The sequence below is a fragment of the Miniopterus schreibersii genome (genome assembly GCF_964146895.1).
Source record: "Miniopterus schreibersii genome assembly, chromosome: 14".
Classification (NCBI taxonomy): Eukaryota; Metazoa; Chordata; class Mammalia; order Chiroptera; family Miniopteridae; genus Miniopterus; species Miniopterus schreibersii.
This window is the reverse complement of record NC_138114.1, coordinates 24,474,312-24,488,665: the sequence shown is the minus strand read 5'-3', so window position 1 is coordinate 24,488,665 and position 14,354 is coordinate 24,474,312. Positions and strand designations below refer to the sequence as shown.

At 33.5% G+C, this 14,354-nt stretch overlaps 1 protein-coding gene across 2 annotated transcripts in view; it reads right to left on the bottom strand.

The window, feature by feature from the left end:
- The window catches only part of RTKN2 (rhotekin 2), a 66,422-nt gene that overhangs the window by 33,883 nt on the left and 18,185 nt on the right, over positions 1–14,354 (bottom strand). For both annotated transcript variants that reach the window (XM_081158436.1, XM_081158437.1), the window contains exons 4-6: positions 9,969–10,022; positions 8,507–8,624; positions 5,920–6,114 (exon numbers count right to left, since the gene is read on the bottom strand). In XM_081158436.1, coding sequence (XP_081014562.1) covers positions 5,920–6,114; positions 8,507–8,624; positions 9,969–10,022 — 367 coding nt within the window. The remainder of the gene's footprint in view (positions 1–5,919; positions 6,115–8,506; positions 8,625–9,968; positions 10,023–14,354) is intronic.

Genomic DNA, 14,354 nt, shown 5'->3' with positions numbered 1-14,354 from the left:
AAAAAGCTCCCTTTTCTGTAAAAGACAGCTGTGAATGGACAGGAGAAATGAGAGGTATTTCAGGATGTTTGAGAAAAAATGATGTAGAGGCGGGGGGTGGTGTGTATTTTCGAGTAGTTGAGAAAATGCAATCCAGTGCACACGTAGGTGGCCTGAGATGAGGCAAAGGCAGTTCACAAAGGAAAGCGGCAAGTAAAGATTCAAATTCTAGTAGATTCTGTAGATATCAAGTTCTCTTCCGATTGCTGCAGCAGTGTCGGTGATACACGCAACAGTCATCAGCTCTGAACAGGAGTGGAGAGAGGTGTTGGAGGTTTCAGAAGAGAGAGTAACATCCTTACTGGAAAGGCTTACCCTGAAGTGAGGCGGAGTGGAAGGCTAGGGAAACAGGATTGCTCAGTCCTACTGAAAGCTCACTTACGGTTAGTGACCATGTGTCTAAAGCGAGACCGGTCAGTACAACTCTTTTTGTCATGATACAGGTGCAGAGGAGCTAAAAGTAAAATTTAACCAAGGTTGGAGTTTTTCAATGTTAAGTATGACAAAAGGAGAAAAATGCCAGGGAAGAGTAAAATGGTAAATCACGGAGCCTGAGCTAAGCTGGAGTCAGAGCACTGAAGGGAGCAAGCGGGGAAGGGGGCAAGTGGTAGAGAGAGTGGAAAACCTACCACGGAGATGGTAGAGCGTGTGCATTACCCGTAACGATAAGACCACGGTGCGCTCCTGGGATGGATGGCTGAAAAGGGCACGAGGACAAGGTCACTGGAGGCAAGGGGGCCATGAAACCGAGAGGTTCAGGGAGTCGGTGGACAGTCTACATGGATTTTAAGTCCATCAAGAAAAATGCTTGAAATGGTGGGAGGCAAGAAGGAGGAAAAGAGAGGGAAGAAACGTTTGGTTTTGTTTTTAGGAGCAACATTGTAATTGATTCTCACTGACCACTAAAAACACTTGCGTATTCTTCACGTGGGAATGGCATCACCTCAGCGCATGGAGGAATGTAAAATGCTAGCAGTGTGCGCAGGCGGCGCTGGGGGCAGGCTGCCGGGCCCGAGCGCGCGGGCGAGGGGCCTGCCCAGCGAGCAGCCCTGTGGCCGCACAGGCTACAAGCATGTGGCGATCAAAACAAATGCTCACATTTTTGTCTCAGGCCTGAGGAAATAATTGTGACTAAGACATCTTTCCCTCAACTACTTTAAGGTAAACATGTAAGACACTTGCCTCTATTCTCAATGAATGACGGTGAAAATAACAATATGAAAAAAGTTATTGATAGCCTCCTCTAAGAATGGTTACATAAACGATGACAGAGCCAGGTGATAATATATGTTCATTAAAATGATTTTGTGAAGACTGTGATGACCCTCAACAAAGCTGACTATAACGTCTACTTATGACTATCTAAATCTCCCCTAAAGCTACGTATTTAAAAACCTGGAAGAAAAATATCAGTTCAAAACTATAGAAAGTATTTGATTTAGAGTGGCTGAACTATGAATAACTGTTCTCTCTTCTAGATTATATTTCTCAAATTTGTATTACTTTGTAATGAAATAATAAATGTGGTGAAGTGGTAGGGGATGAAAACTTCCCCTAAAAATCGGAGACATACAAAGCATGATGATACTCCATAAACTTATGTGCAGTTTAAGACACTCTGCCGAGTGATATCTTTTTAAAGATTTACAATAACTACTTGAGGAAGGCAGGGTAGATATATTCAGATGAAGAAACTCAAGTTCGAAGAATGTAATTAACTTGCCTGCAGCTAGCAAGCGGTATATAAAGAGAGAAGCCTACTCTACTGTACTCAGTATCTTTATACTTCATTAAGAAATTGTTTAAAATTAAGGTATTTTTTCTATTAAAACAGAAACAGTCAGCATTTTCTACTGCAAGAATTTTGAATGCAGGGAGCATGACACACTAACCTTTGAATCCATTGTACCACATGCCGTAACTACTGAATAACCATTTCTAAGATCTTTAAATAAATGAAAAAAATATATTCAATAGCTGAGTAATTCGTTAGTTAGGTTTGAACCCTGCGTCATCTTTCACTACTGAACCATTAATACCCTTATTCCTCAAAACATAAACAGCCCATTTATCCTGGACAGGTTATCAGTACACTTGTTTTGTAACTTAAATCTAATTTAAAATGTAGTGTAGTGGCTTTTTTTAAAAGTTAATACACCTTTTTGTCAAGTAAATAATCATTTTCAATTTTACCAGCTTCCACAAGATGATTGTTTAAAATGATGTATATTTATTTGCACAATGAAAAATCATGTACTAAATACTTTTTAAGAAGCATAAGGTAGTTAATTCAGCTATTAGAGGCACGGAAAATCTCGCTAAAGGAATTTCAGTAAGCTAAATTCCCCACATAAAACGAATAAATGAAATCACATGAGGGGCAAGTTAAAAATTACCAAAAATGTTCACTGTCTTCTTTTAGATCAAACAATACTTTCTGATGATATTTCAAGTTACTTCATTTTTAAACCATGACTAATTACAATGGCAATGCTTCCAAAACCAACAATGATCTCACTTTTAAAACATTCTTGTCAGGATAACATTTTCTTACTAAAACATGACATTCATTCCTTTCAGCCAACCTTAATATTGAGTTCCCAAAAGTTTAATCAGCTACATTTTTACATCAAATGGGCCAATTGTTATAAGATTTGGTATGGGGGGGGGGGTTGTCCAAAAATGTTATGAAAAAATAAATCACTATTTTAAATGGTATCTGAAAAAAATGCACTTTTGTCAGGAAGAACAGCTGTATCTGGTCACATGCCATATTATTTAAGATATATATTGCCCAAATTTGATCTTTTGTGCCCATTTTGGCTAAAAATTAAAAGCTGTATTAGGAATCTTTGCAGTAATCTTAAACTAGATTATTGATAAATAAATAAAGTTGATCCCCTAAGCATTCTAATTGCTGATGCTAATGTCAACCTCGTATCATGGTGCTAAGGAAGTACCAGATAAGAACAGACCTGGGCTGTGAGGTTAACCTCATGCATCCTGATCCACACCAGAAGTGCAATAGGAGGCTGGTATTAGGAGAACATGATTTGGTAAAATGCTGTAAAAGGTTCTATTCTATCTTTTGACTAACTTCAATGGCATAAATAAATGGCACGCAAGGTTCATGGGAAGTTGTTTCATAAAGAAAATTATTGTTTGGACTCAGGTATAAAGCAAGTAGAACGACAACTCTAAATAGAAGGAAAACTTCAACAAATGTCAGGCCCGCTACAGAGGACTTAATATCAAAAACTTTATTCTAAATAATTCCTCTGGGCTTGGCAGAGAGAGATAGCTTAAATACAAGTCCTAATATCACTCATATTATCTTCTATAAATTATAAACAGTGACTTTAAATTCTAAAATATCTTTCTATATTTTACAATCCTGTATCAAGTTTCTAAACTGCAACGCTTAAGCACAAGCTTGAAAACAAAGTTCAGAAAAAGTAATGCTCTCAGAACAGTAAAAATAGTAGCAATAATGGTAAGAGCAACATTTATTAAATGCTTACCATGTACCAAGTTCAGGAATTATCTTTTAGATTCTCATAATGATCTTATGGAGTTAGATATAATTACATTGTCATCATTTTCCCCCTTTACAGAGGGATTATAGATGGTTGAATCAAAGCATCTTTCAAACAATGCTAGACATAGCCTTCACCTGGAAAACGTTTAAAATGGCCTTAATTCAAAAGAAGGAAAATATGCGGGCCCCTTTCCTCCTTTTTAAGGACACTTGTAATAGGAAAGTCTTACATCTCCTATGACTGTTTTTCAGTGGATGGGACCTATTCATGGATCATGAAATCAATTTAATAATTCATAAACAGCATTTTTTTAAACACTGCAAATAACTAGAGTTTAAAAGTCAGATAATTATAATATAAATAGCAAGGGCTAAGTATTGCTTCATGAAATCTGCTTATAGAGCTGTGTACTCAGTCATAATGTAAAATGTATTTCTTGCCATGGGTCTCAATCAAAACAGACTGAAAGCCATAATACCTGATAGACTCCCAAGGCATTTTTCACATGAAATATATCTGACATAAAAAGTTACTTAATTACATTCTGATGATTGATATTTCCAGGATCTATACCTAAAACATTTTAGGTTTTTGGTAATTATAGTAAAATTATTGGCATGCTGAACAGCCAACTCTACTAAGACATGCAAAGAAACTCTAGGAATGTAGCCCCATCAACAGTTTTCCCAAGAAACATAAACATCAAATGATTTGTGAATCAACAAACACAATGTTTAAAGAAAGTATCTGAAAGAAACCAGGGCTCCTTGAAGAAACGGTAATTCCAAGTCTGGGCAGAAAAATACAAGGTGAATGTGGAACATCTTGTTCATAAAGCAAAGAAGCTATCAGAGGCTAGGTTGTGTCAAAATGATGAAGGAGGCAGCTTAAAAGCTTCCCATAGATCAAATAAGGGACAGTTTGGCTTCAAAGAGAATAATACCTATAACAGATTGAGCCACAAATATATAAAAATTCAAGAGTTCAAATAAAAGATAACATTGATCACCTCCATGGTTGCAAGGATATCAACTTATTATTCTAAACTGGGTAAAGAAAAAAAGCAAGTATTTTTTCCTGCCTTTCCTTCATCAGTTTTTTTGCATTTATATCCAGGGAGTTTGTGAAGGGAAGTTCTTCTCTGAAAGAATGCCAGGTTTTAAAAAAAGGAAAAATTTAGAAAGTCACCAAATTACAATCCCTAATGAAATAATGAATGATCAGTAATGGTTGCTAAAACCATTAGATAAAAGATTGATAGGGAACTTTATAACAGATAAATCAGGCTGGCAACATCTGAACCCACTGATCAATTTTAACACGACTAAAAGTGGGACAAGACTTCCTAATGGCAGATAGTAGGAAGTATACAGAATCAATATGAAGTATTATTGCCCTAAAAGAGAACCTGAACCTAATCAGTTCTCTAGATCTACTCCCTAGTTGTAGGAAATGCAAAGGATAGAAAAAGATGTTCAACCACCACAAATATGCAATTAACTAAATTAGAAATATGGGAAATTTTACAAGATCTGGTCTCTTCAATAAATAATAGCAAGAAAAAAAGACAGGAAATTGTTAAGGATTAAAAGAGTCATTGTAATGCAACACTGTAGACCTTATTAGATCCTGATTTACACAAACAAATCATAAAAGGACTTTTACAGAATTGTGGCAATTTGAATACAGACCAGGTATCAGGTGATATTAAGGACTTATTTTTTATTTTGTTAAGTGTGATAATGGTGATGTGGTTTTGTGATAAAGATAAAATATTTTTAAAAATCTGTAAGAATAAAGCATGGCATATAGAAATCCAATTGGCAGACTGATATGTAACAAATACTTTGACATATAAGATAGTCCCTTTTCAAGAAAAACATTTCAGCCCTGGCCACCATTGCTCAGTTAGTTGGGGCACCAAAAGGTGGCCTGTTGTATTCCCAGTCAGGGCACACACCCAGGTTGCAGGCTCTAGCCCCTACAGTAGGGGGTGTGCAGGAGGCAGTCAATCAATGTTTCTCTCTCTCTCCCTCTCCCTTCCCCTCTCTCTAAAAATCAATAAAATATATTAAAAATAAAGAAAAGAAAAACATTTCATCTTTCTGGTAAATACTGGAATTCCAAATCACTAAAAATACACTGTCACCCAAATTCCTGCTTTCAAAGTAAGGTATTAAGGATACCTCAGCTGGGTAAATGTCAGACAGCCAAGTTTTGTTTTTGCTTCAGGACGTTTTTCCCATTTAAAATGTAAGCATACACTCCACATACAATACTTTAAAATGTCACAAATATATAATTATCCTATGTCACTATAAATATTGTATTAGAAACTTACGAAATAACAGAACCGAAGGACAAACATGCTTCATGATCTTCTTGAAGCAATGAATTTATTTTCTTCCCTGTAGCTTTACTTAGAGATGTCTTCAGTTTCTTAGCTAATTTTTTTGGTGTGTTGGTTATAGAAGACTCTTCTGTACAGCAACTATATACTTCCACCTTTATCTGAAAGTCTGGCCTTGCTTCATTACTAAAAGCAAGGGTATTCATATGTTAGGAATTTAACTCAGTAGAAAATAAAATTATAACATCCTTCGATATTTTCATACATTTAAAATCAGCATTTGAAGTAGGTTTATGTTAATATATGTTCATGAGACAGAATTTCCCACTGTTTATTTAGTATCTAAGGACCTGAGACAGCCACTGCAACTTGCAGAGCTACCAGCTTATAAAGTAGGCCAACCTTAACTCAATTTAACCAGTCCGCCCAGGCATATTCTTAAAGAAAAATAATAAAATGTCCTGGTCATCTTGTTGCCACTGCCATTTCTCTTTATCGTTCCTTTAATACAGCTATTTTTAAGGCATTTACACTACACACGTGATTTCCTGTAATGACTATTCCTCTAGAAGAAAAAATGTTTGAAAACAAAAAAGGAGAAACAAAGGTTTCTTCTGCTAAAACCTTTAGTTTTCATTTCTTTTTCATAGTCACAGTCTGCTCACCACATGCTGCTACCTCCCCTGAAACTCGTCAACCTTTGTGCCTAATAACTCTAAAATAACATTTCAATATTTGGTTATACAGGGGAAAACAAACAAACAAACAAAGATATAAAGAGATATACTCAAGGCATAAATTCCTTGAGGGCAAGTGCTGTCTTAATCTTTGTATTCTTAGCATAGAATAAAAGGTGCCCAATAAGCATTTATTCAACCAATATGCAGAAGTTCTGTAATTTTAGTAAACACTAAGATTGGCTTTGCCCTTTGTCAGACACAGTGAATCACCTTTCCCATAAAAGACTGGTGGTGTTACTAACAATAAAATATACTTAAAACTGTAAAAGAGGTCCATCAGTACATGCTGCCTGTAGATGATCCATCAGCCTCAGAGATTTTAAAAAATGCAGCCTTTTTAAGATTTAAATAGCCAATTCAAAGTTTGCATAAATCTAAGGAATAATTTCCAGATATTTTTAAAGTTTACTAGTTGGCAACTTTTAAACATACAGTATTCCTGGTAATGACTAACAAATGTCAATATTTAGAGGAAAACCAGAGATTCATAAATATTGAACACTTATTAAAAACAACCATAACAAAAAGCACATTTTTAAACAACATTTAGAACATTTGACTGCTGTTATTTTTAGAACAATTTAAAATATTTACAGAATTTTCAAAGAATTATAAATCATGTGTTGTCTTCTCAAGTAACTTGCATTGTTCTTTCCCTGAAAAAAATTATGATTTCTGTCTTTGTGGTAAAACAAACAATAGCAAAGTGATGTGAAGAAAAGAGCCCATTAACAGGATGACCTTCACAGAAAAAAAAAATGCACTAGCAATAGCTGATAATGGAAATAAATGTATTTAGGTAACTAAGAAAAATTATTTTTTATTCCCAATTATGTAAGCATTTGGTGATATTTTGGGGATCCTAAATAAATTGCTTTGGTTCAATAGAGCTTGTAGAAAGTCCTGCACTGCTGCTAATAACTCAGAACAATGCATTTTATTTTTCTGTGCTATACAATTACTTATGGGACACTGGGCAGAAGCCACAAAACATGGTTTGCAATAGTTTTCTTGTGATGTTATGTGAGTAGCAAAACTCGTACTCTCAAATCTCAACTGCACAGCTCCATAGCTGAAAATGGCAAAAATCATGTATACTGATTTTAAGAGTTAAATAGCTACTAATATTTAGATACTAAGATAGTGTCTTTGAAACCCTGAAAGAAATACAAATCCCAGGCTGATTTAGGGCCACAGAACCTCCAAACGGGTCCAGGAAAGACTTATGTTAGTTAAAAATGATTTCTATGGCTACCTAAGGAGTTCTTCCTGGTGCTGTATTATGACCACAATAAAATGAGCCTGTAAAAGAGCAGAAGCAATAAAAACAGCCCTAAGGATCGCCCAGTGTTTTACTGTTCTGGAGTACATGAAAGAAGTCCACCATAAGAAAAAAGCATCTCAAATTTTACTAAAGTGCCTTTCCTATGGTACATATTTCAGGACCATCTTACAAATAAAGTTCTAATACTATTTTGGTACTTCTGAAACTAAATCTCCTAAATGAGACATAAGAACCCGTTTTATGCCCGAATTCACTTTATATAAAATATTGTTATGAGATTCCCTTGTATTCATAGCTTAGTTAATAATTAAGCTATAAACATTTGTAAAAATTAATAAAAATTTATAATATCCAATGAGTCAAAATATTTACTACTAATATTACATGATTTCCATTTTATTTTAAATGGAAAAGTTTCAAGTGCAGAAGTGGGCTTCTTTTGAATAAAGTAATTTTTAAAATAAATTTAAACACTTAAAGATCTAACGCTACAAAAATAACCCAAAGACAGAATTTGATTACTTTCATTCTCTAAAGATAAAGAAGTACTTACAATATGGCTACATTTTCAAAACATATATCTGTGGTTGTTTTATCGACAATGACCACATCAGTATCCAAAACTTCAGCTCCCATTTTTAACAAACAAAAAATGGCATAGCGCTGTGATTCTAGAGAACAAACACAAATGAAAACATTTTACGTCATGATCCATGCCTATGTTATGCTAAAATCTACTCGAAAATGAAAAGGAATTAGCTTAAATACTGGTTAATATATTCTTATTTCAGTACATTGTAATCCTTAACTTTTTTAGTGACTGTTTCGTCAGTATATATTCATACTCTACCCAGTTAAAACAATTAAACTAGGGAATATAAAAGATAAAGTTAAAAATATAAGCCTCTTAGCAGCCTAAAATAATCACCAAACTCATAAACTGAATCCCTAGAAAACCCTTTAAGCTTTAAATAATAGCAACTTTACTATTATATATATATTATTACCTTTGTCATTTTGGCTTCCAAGTCTATTTAAGAAAAAACGTTTTCCATTATATAGGTTAAGAGCAGGCACGTTAACAACAGCAAAGCATTTTCCACCAAACTAACAGCCAGGGAGGAAACCACAAAAACAATAAAAAGTAGACATGTGAACACAAAAAACATAGCTGCTGGGCCTTTTAATTTGGTGATGTTTTAAAAAAGTATTAGGTGATTAAAGGGCTAAATCCTCATTATTGAGAAAATGTGGCTCTTCAAAAAAATGTATTTTCTGTAGTAATCAGAAAGATGTATTTAATTCCCACATGCATTCTTTTGTAAAGTAAATTATATTTCCTAATTGAATAACAAATATACTAACCTAATTTTGGATTCTTCATGTAAAATTAATTATGCTCAATATGATTCAGTTTTTAAAATATGAGTAACAAAGCTATCACAATAGACAAGGAAGATAAAGGATTACCATATCTTTTCTGCTTTGCCTCTAACAGCTAGAAATCATTTGAGGTTAATTTCCATGACCTCAGCATTACATGAATTTGTGAAGACTATATAAAGCTGTAAAATGCTGAAGCGGAAAAAAAAAATCAGATCAAGCTAAAAATCTTTCTCTCTTACATCCTGTTAAATAATCTAAAGAAACAAAACAAAGCAGAAAAGATCTCCAATATTCTGGTCAAATGGAAGAAATGTTGCCTTTACCTTCGCTCCTTAAACATTTCTTCTTGCCCCACACTTCCCTTCCCTTACAGTTCATTACATACTGTCTTTGTACAGGTTCCTTTCAACAACTAATAGTTTATTAGATATGCATTATTTTAATTAGTATCAAGTAATTACAGCATATTTCTACTAAAAATCCACAAAACACAGTTCAGCAAAATTTTGATTATTCTGTCAAATGGCATCAATTTATTTGAGTGTGGAAGCAGCCTTTTCTCCCAATAACACAAATTTTTCTATACACTAAAAAAAAATATTTTAATTACAAGTTTAAATTATACATACGTTCTTTATTGCTGAAGTGATCAGAGTCTTTCCACATTAGCGGTATTCTAATACCTATAAAGAGGGGGAAAAGAAATGACAGGTAATAATTTTGGTAAATTTCATTTCTCAGAGTGAAATGAACCTGTGAATTTCATAATGGATTCTGACCATTAAAGCCATTAAAATTTATTATTTAAATATTCTAACACAGATAGATAGTATTTTCTTTAAGAAATAGCTTAGACTAGAAATATAAAATGTTATTTTTACATAATTTACTAAAAAAACCCTAAAAACTATAACATAAGAAATTAATTTATTAAGTGAGGTCTGTAACAAGCTTATGCCATAACATTTTCATTTTGAGATTTATGTTTTATGAAATAAGCGAATTACAGGAAACCTAGTGTTGAATTTCTACCTGGGGTAAATGGTAGCAGAAAAAGTAGTTAGATACACTTCAAAATGTATAGAATAGTAGAGGCAAAAAAGACTTCAGACCCTTTATCCACTATGCAAACTTTAAATATGAGGAAAATTAAGTGACTTGTCTAAGATCACTGGTTTTGGGGGGGAGACCCAGCTCCTGACAAAGAGATCCAAACTCTTTCTATTAGGAAGATTTAACTTGTCTACAAAAGAACTTGGAGATCTTTGTATATTCATGTTACAAACTGCAGCATTTCCCTTAAGAAATAAAACTAAAGAGAGGAATGCATGACTTCTTTCAATCCAAGAAACAAGGCTTATGTTCTAAAAGTGATCGAAACATACTTTCTCTCATTCACACATTCTTCAAACACTAAAGTAATTGTGTTAATGATCTTTATTCCAAAGCTAATCTAGAACTGTGATACAGTCAAAATTTTTCCTTCCTAGTTTCTTCCATTCTTTCCTTTATTTTCAATACTAGATTAACAGTAGTAATATTTTTTTCTGACATTCCTACACTCTTTATATATTTTCAAAGTTAGAGGATCGAGGTTCTACCAAATAGATTAAGATGTGTGAACTACAGTGTTACATAGCACAGTAGAGATCTCAATGGTGAAGTGAAGTTAGTTTTAATTACTCAGAGTACAAAAACTATATAAATGTCTCAAGTCTTTGTGGAAGGCTTAAGACACTTCCCTATGACATTTAGGAAGTTTATGTGCATATCTTTCATACCTATTAATTATGCCACTTTCAAATAACTACAAATGTTTATGAAATAAGCTGTTTGGCTACATTTAGCTTGTGCTTCACTTTGAGATCCCATGATCTTTTGTCTAGATTTTTATTTGCTTACATTTCAAGTTTTAAGGTTCTTAATGCCTATTTCTAATTTCCTTTCATAAATGCTTTATGTTACTCTTTCCACTGCTGTCCTAGCAGTTCCACAAAAATGTTACCTACTGATCTCCATGTGCCAAGCTAAACTTTGCATACATCTCATTAAATAATAATTTTTAAAATATTTAATAGTCAAGCGACAGGGTTTAATAGTCAAGTTACAGGATTTAATTGCTTAGATTTGTATTTTCTTGATTAACAAGAAAAATGTTAATACATTTTGTTGGCCAGCTCAGTGAATCTGTTTGTATCCACGGCCCATTTCTCTCTCTTTCTTTTTAAAACGTATTATTTATGATATGTACTTATAAAAGTTAATTATTTAATCTATGTGAGAATTTGAGTGAGGTAAAAATACAACAATAATTATTCTTCTTACAAAAATAATTGCTGCAGCTCCATTTATATCTAATAATAGGTATTCTGTTCTTTACTGATTTTATGATGCCATCTTTATCATATGTCAAAGTGTCTGTTCTACTTGAAGCATATATTAAAGACTACCTATCAGTATCATACTATTATAATCATTGAACCTTTGTAATATACTTCGTTGTTACAAATACAGCCTTCCAGCAACATCTTGCTAGTTTCTTTATGTGAATTTTAGAATATTTTGTCAAAATTTCCCCTCCAGAATGTTTTATTACAATTCTATTGTCCAAATTAATTTGGGAACTGATAATGTTATAATTTTCTGTCTTCACACAGAGTAGCATTATACAGTTACCCTTACATTTTTATTAAGGTTATTCTTGAGGGCAGTTAATGTTTTTTGTTATTTTTTTATTTTAAAAGAGATCTGTTTTTGCCATCATATTTCCTAACTAGTTATTGCTGGTTTTGAGAGGAGCTATACCACTTTTTGCATATTTATCTTGAACCTAGCCATTTTTACTGAATTCTTTGTTAATTCAAATAATATTTCAGTAAGTTTCCTTAGATTTTCTAGGTCTGCAATCTATTATCTTCAAGTAGTATTTAATTTGTCTATTTCTTTTCAGTAGTTTCATATTTCATTCTTACCATTTTAGCTAGAATTTCTAAAACTGTGTTAAATTATATTGATACAATAGACATTGTTCTTTTGTTCTCAATTTTAATGGGATTGCCTTTCTTGTTTTATAATTTTGCCTTGGCTGATGTCCTGTCAAAGAGCCTGCTTCTTGCTTGACCACAACTGCTGACTCATTTCATTTCACAACTGTTCTTGTTCACAGCTGTTCTTGTTCTATTAGGGTAGTACTAACTATTTTCACTATCTTGGGAGGAACATGGACCCTGACTTCCTTTGCTGTATATCCACAGCCTGTGGGTCAGTCTTGCCTTTCCCATGCCTCGCTATGTTAGATCCTCAAGAGGGAAAGGTGGACACTTCTTATCTATTTCCCAGGCAGTCAAGTACTGTCAGATGACAAAAAAATGTATAAGCGACCAACTATGTTTCTTTAATTCAGGTTCAAATACTAGAAATTCCTTTCTGATTCTTGCAAATGATTCACTCGGTTTTAGTATACATTGCTCTTTGTCTTTTTTCATGTCTCCATTGACATTTTAATGGTAAAATGAAAAAGTCATAATAGGATGGCTAACTTGATGCTATCAGGCCCTGGAAGTCTGTCTATCATACTTTTCAAAAGTAAATACTGAGGCACTTTGTGAACCTATTTGGCTTTAGTCACTGAATTAGTAGTCAGCGAGTGATCTCAGACAACTTTGCCACAATGCAACTATCTGATGTTTAGCAGAAATAATCAGAATAAACCTCAATTATTCTTTTTACTTTTATAAAGATATGCCCAGTGAGTGGTGAAGCTGGACATGAAAAACCCTGGTATCTCCTGGCAATCAATCTCAGAAACATTCTTTTAAAAAAGGTGGATTAGTTTTTAATTTTCTTTGTTTTTATTTTTTACACATATACAGCTGAGATATAATTAAGTCTAAGCAAGAAAGAAAAGTAATTACATACGCATCCCATTTTTGGATACTTTCGGTTCCCTAATTTAATCTAAAATTATCTTTTGGAAAAAAGGAACACATGAAGAAATAAATTTAATTTCTATACTTGAGTATAGAAATTAGGAAAAGTTTTTTCTCCTCCTTTATATGCTTCTACTTAAGCACTCCTCTAAACGTACAGTTAATGCTGATTTCATGGATTGCTGCAGTCAATAAACCATATCGAATGACAATAGATGTTAACTCTGTCATGTCGCTTGAGTCTTCAATAGCAATTTAAAATATCTCATTTGTGTACTGAGTAGCACTACATCAGAAGCAAGAATGAAGGATTATGTTTAGTATTTTTAGACAATCCCCTTTAAAGATCTATAAAATTTTATCTATTACATTAAAATCTTTTAAATACTTTTAGTGAATAACTAAACTAAAAAGTACTACGCTTGGCATCAGAACAATACAGGAGGTATAAAACATGTTTTATTCAAGGCTAATAACTGGAAAGATAAAGACATGAATATAAATAACTATAAAACAAGCAACAGATTTTTATATAGTTCAGTTATTTTTCTGACAAATTTTTGCTGAGGGCAATTCCTCTGATTTAGGACAATTACATCTTATGTAAAATTCAGGTCTACACCTTCTATATGGGAATTTTTGTTTATCTATAAGAATATTTCTAAAAAAAATTCCTTAGGTGAGAGGGCCTGAAATACAGCAGCAGGGTCGCTGGAGCTAAGAAAACAAGGCTTTTGGCCAATGAAACAGCCCAGTTATTACTGAAGAACTGATGGAGGTCTGTTGTTTCCAGTATTTGTACAAAGTGCATTATCTAACTAGCATACACACAAGTCAGCCATGTATTCACTTCAATCTGTGGCATCTCCAAGCCATTGTCTTTAGCTTCCTTAACACTTTGGAGAAACTGAGACAACACAGCATAAGTGCCATCTAGTGGTAAAGGGTCTCCTAACTGCATTAGGAATTCAGAGAAGAGGAAACCTCATTTCTAGCTGGAATAATAGGGAAGACTTTATAGAGGAGCAAACAGATCCTGAAGACAATAGTTATTCTAAGAGCTAACTAGGTGTTAGAAGCATGGGT